The sequence below is a fragment of the Cydia fagiglandana genome, chromosome 12 (genome assembly GCF_963556715.1).
Source record: "Cydia fagiglandana chromosome 12, ilCydFagi1.1, whole genome shotgun sequence".
Classification (NCBI taxonomy): domain Eukaryota; kingdom Metazoa; phylum Arthropoda; class Insecta; order Lepidoptera; family Tortricidae; genus Cydia; species Cydia fagiglandana.
Window position 1 is genome coordinate 18,045,216 of NC_085943.1, and position 4,461 is coordinate 18,049,676.

Below are 4,461 nucleotides of genomic sequence, written 5' to 3' on the forward strand. Positions count from 1 at the left end.
GGTGTCAGTCGTTTTTAGCTGGTTATCATCAAAATGCGGGCGGCGATAGTGCTCATCGTAACTTTAACAGGTATTATTTGATACATTCTCGTCAAGGAACCGTACAAATACCTATGGTGGGGAATGCTGTGACAGCTCTAATTTAAATCCCTTAAATGGCTTTGAAATGTCCGCTTTGGGTAACAGCAACAGATATACCTACCTACTAGCTTCAATTAGGTCACCAATCCATTTATCTCAGGATATGTTGCAGGCATTAAGGATGACTCACGTTAGACCGGGCCTTGTTCGGGCCGAGGCGTCCGACATGTCATACTCTATGACGGCTGATCGGTGACCACGTGGTGCTTTCCATAGAATGCGAAGTGCTGGAAACTCCGGCCCGGCCCCGGCCCGCCTGAGTCACTATACGGAGACTTAAAAGCTGATATAGCCTATAGCCTGCAGGGTTGAACTTATAATTTCACATATGTAGAGGGCGAAAATATAAAATGAAATTGTCAATTCCAGCTTATGCTGCGGCAGGGCCTGTGATTGAAGATCAGGTCCCAGAGTACTCGAGGTTCATCCAGTTCCCCGATGGCAACGAAGTACCCCATACTGTGGACCTCGACGAGGAACCTGACCACCAAACCCTTACGGAAATCCAACGGAATCCGGCCAATAACCTGTATCAGCTTTACACCAGGTAACTTGTTGGTGGAACCAAATAGCGAATCACGACATAAGAATTCAGTATTATGGCAGTATGTATGCTGCATTTACCTACCCACGCTTTATTTTCTACTAAATATGACGGCCGTTCTATGATATGTGAGTTTGTGGTGTATGGTATGTGAGCCTTTAAAATAACAAAATATAATAAAGGAAATAATTAACTAAAAAAGTATAAATAATAACATGTTGTCCAATTAAATATAAGTATATGACTGATGAATATCACAACAATTTTAATTCGATAAACAGGTCGTTTCAGGTTAGTTTTTAATAACACAAACCGTATACCTTTAAAATATCGGAAACGGCTCTAACGATTTCGATGAAATTTGCTATATGGGGGTTTCGGGGGCGAAAAATTGATCTAGCTAGGTCTTATCTCCGGGAAAACACGCATTTTGAAGTTTTCATATGTTTTTCGGGCAAAGCTCGGGCTCCCAAATATTAACTCATTAATTTGATTTGATTTTTAGTGTTCCGTACAAAACTTTGTTTACGGAACACTTATTTATTAGTAATTACAATAATCTGGTAGAATTACTTGTATAAATTTGAGATTTTCATACTGATGTTTCTCTTGCCCATTGCCAACTACATTCCTCTAACCTTTTAGATACTTTAGGTACAACAGAATAGATATTTTAGGTACCTACCTTACACGGGTACTAACTGATAGTAGGTACCTACATACATATATCAATTACCTAATCTGTTTGATAATTAATTAATCATACCGCAACCCCTGGCAAACAAATTACAATAATATCTACTAATGCTTGACGTACGACAAGATAAGAAAAAAAACAACTTTTTATCGAATTTCACATCGATTAAGAATAGGAGTTTTTGAAAAATCGTACCGATTCTTAGATCACTGATACGGTCTTAAAATGCTCAATTTTATTTTTGAGGGAACTCATCGATTACTTTTTTTCTAAAAACTTATAACAAATTTAAATTCTAAAACATGATATCCGCGGTCCCGATCTCGCATATCCATCACGCTCACGCTTAAGCTTAGTGAGAGCGAGAGAAGAACACGAACTTACCCGTAGGAACCTACTCGTAGCCTTAAAAATATTTTAAAATACTACCCAGCCGGAAGCTACGCACGTGGGTACAAAATCGCTATCAAAATGTAGTTAAGTAGATATAGATACACCAGTGCATTAGCAAACTACGCACGGAATGACGTCGTTGATACCAAGTGTTCTGGGTGCCAAGCCAAGATATCAACGATACTGTACGCTGTAGCGAAGTCTTAATTTATTTTTCTTGCAGACGTAACCCAGACTCTTTGCAAACACTGGTCATCAATGACGCACAATCGGTTCACAACTCCAACTTCAACCCGGCAGACCCCACCGTGGTCATCGCTCACGGATGGCTGAGCAACGAGGAAACCAATATGAACTCTGTTATCAGAGAAGGTAGGTTTTAAGTTGATAGTACTCGATTCCTTTTGTAGAATATATGGTTCATTGATAAGCTAGATAAACAAACAAGTGCATGAACTCATGGAGATCTATTGCTACAGATGTAGTGCATAATTACTTTCCATCGTATTTTCACGGAAACGCACGAACGTGTCTTGCTATTTCAGTGAGTCTCGGTACAAAAAGTACTGACGTTGACTGAAGTAGCATGACAAATACGAACGTTTCCGAGAACGATATAAAGCCTGAACGAAAAATGCTTGACAATGACCTTGATTTGCAGCTTTCCTCGGGAAAGGTGACTACAACGTCATCGTCCTTGACTGGAGCCGCCTCGCCATCAGCAACTACATCACGGCCGCTAGAGGAGTCCCGGCCGTTGGTCGCGGGCTGGGAGAATTCCTGCGGTTCCTCCATGAGGCTACTGGAGCTCCGTACAGCTCTATGCACCTGGTTGGATTCAGTTTGGGTGCTCATTTGGTCGGCAACGCTGGCAGGGAGCTGGGAGGTGCCGTCGCTCGAGTCACTGGTACGTGAGTTACAGCGGCGATCAAAGTTTAAAAATCTGTTTATTGATTGATTATTGTTATGATGTTACTCGCAGTGAATCTCGCTCGCACTATTATCTAACTACGCACGAGATGCACAGGCTTAGTAATACCAAAATTATATCAAACGGTCATCAATTGATTCATCATCATCATCATCATCATCTCAGCCATAAGACGTCCACTGCTGAACATAGGCCTCCCCCTTGGACCTCCATACGTGCCGGTTGGAAGCGACCCGCATCCAGCGTCTTCCGGCGACCTTAACAAGATCGTATGTCCATCTTGTGGACAATTCAATCAATTAATCATCAATTGATTAGTTCAACCTAACTTCCTGAGCTAAGGTTTCGTAATAATTAAACACAACCTTCCTAGCACGTCAAAATAAATTGCGCTTTGAAGCGGTACGAGTAATTAATACTTTCAAAATTCTCGCACCACTCGTGCCGCCCCCATACTGCTGAATTGGTTTGAAGCAAATTTATTTCATTGTATTTGCTTCATCGGGCAGATTAGTTTTATCTTGGGTAAAACTAGCCCGTTTAACATCATCTGTTCTTCTTCTTAGTACTTAGCAACAGATATCGAAATTTCTTCCAAACGTTTAATTAGTTTATTAATCCGAGTCATTCTTTGCTTTTAGGTCTAGACCCCGCCGGTCCTCTATGGTATACAAACAGCGACCGTCTCGGTCCCAACGACGGCGTATACGTCGAGGCGATCCATACCGACGGAGGCACCACCGTCGGCGGTCTCGGCATCGGGGCGGCCATTGCCGATGCTGACTTCTTCGCCAACGGTGGCTCGTACCAGCCATGGTGCCTCACCAACATCTGCAACCACAACCGTGCCTGGCGGTACTTTGCTGCCAGTGTTACCTACGATCACCTGACCGGCCGGGAGTGCTCGAACATTTTGCAGCTCAACTTGAACACCTGCAGAGGACAGTCTCTTAATATGGGCAACGCAGATTTGACAAAGTCGGGGTTAGTATAAATACTACTACTTAGCAAAAATATACGTATTTAGACTCTGCTCTCTGTAAAAATATATGTTTCACCACACCACACCACACAACCTTCGTGCTTTGAAACCCTCGCAACGATTCCATTTTTCGAAGCACTCGCTACGCTCGTGGAATCTTTCGCTTGCTCGGGTATCAATATTAGCACGAGCGATTAAACAACAACTTTTCCCCCGTGTAAAACAAATAACTATTATTGCGTGTGTTTAAACTGAAACTGAACGAATTGTGATTTTTAACATGCATTTAATTTTTCTTTGTTTCTAGATCTGGCAGATACCGGGTGAACACCGGACGAAGATATCCCTACTAAAATATGGAAAAAATTGTAGAACCATCTCACAAAAATGTCTAAAATTAAAGATTTGAACTTTTAAACATCTATACTTCTTTACAAAATAATTGAAATCACTTTTTTAAATATCACAATAAATTTTACACATTTCAAAAAGCAAAAAAATACAAGTGTATCATTGTAAAACAGCATTTGATACGCTCTTGGCCAATGGCAAGAAGGCCGATTCAAACGTAGGTATATTTTAATATTAAAAGGATGTCATTTGGTTATCATTTGCGTGTGCATTGTACTGGTTCATACATATAATATTGGCGCGATTGAGATGCTAAATAACATCATTTTGACAACAAAATGTAACTATGAATTGGCCTTTAGACATGTGTCATTTGTAGATTTAACAATGCCCCCTTGAGTTAGACAAATAGACATCATACC

The 4,461-nt window shown here is 41.0% G+C and overlaps 1 protein-coding gene across 1 annotated transcript; it reads left to right on the forward strand.

Annotated features, from left to right (window-relative positions):
* LOC134669693 (pancreatic triacylglycerol lipase-like) lies at positions 1-4,041 on the forward strand. The gene is made up of 6 exons (XM_063527372.1): positions 1-70; positions 511-688; positions 1,999-2,147; positions 2,437-2,682; positions 3,348-3,690; positions 3,996-4,041. The coding sequence occupies exons 1-6, from the start codon at positions 34-36 to the stop codon at positions 4,039-4,041; spliced, it is 999 nt and encodes a 332-aa protein (XP_063383442.1). The 5' UTR covers positions 1-33.
* Positions 4,042-4,461: the final 420 nt, after the last annotated feature.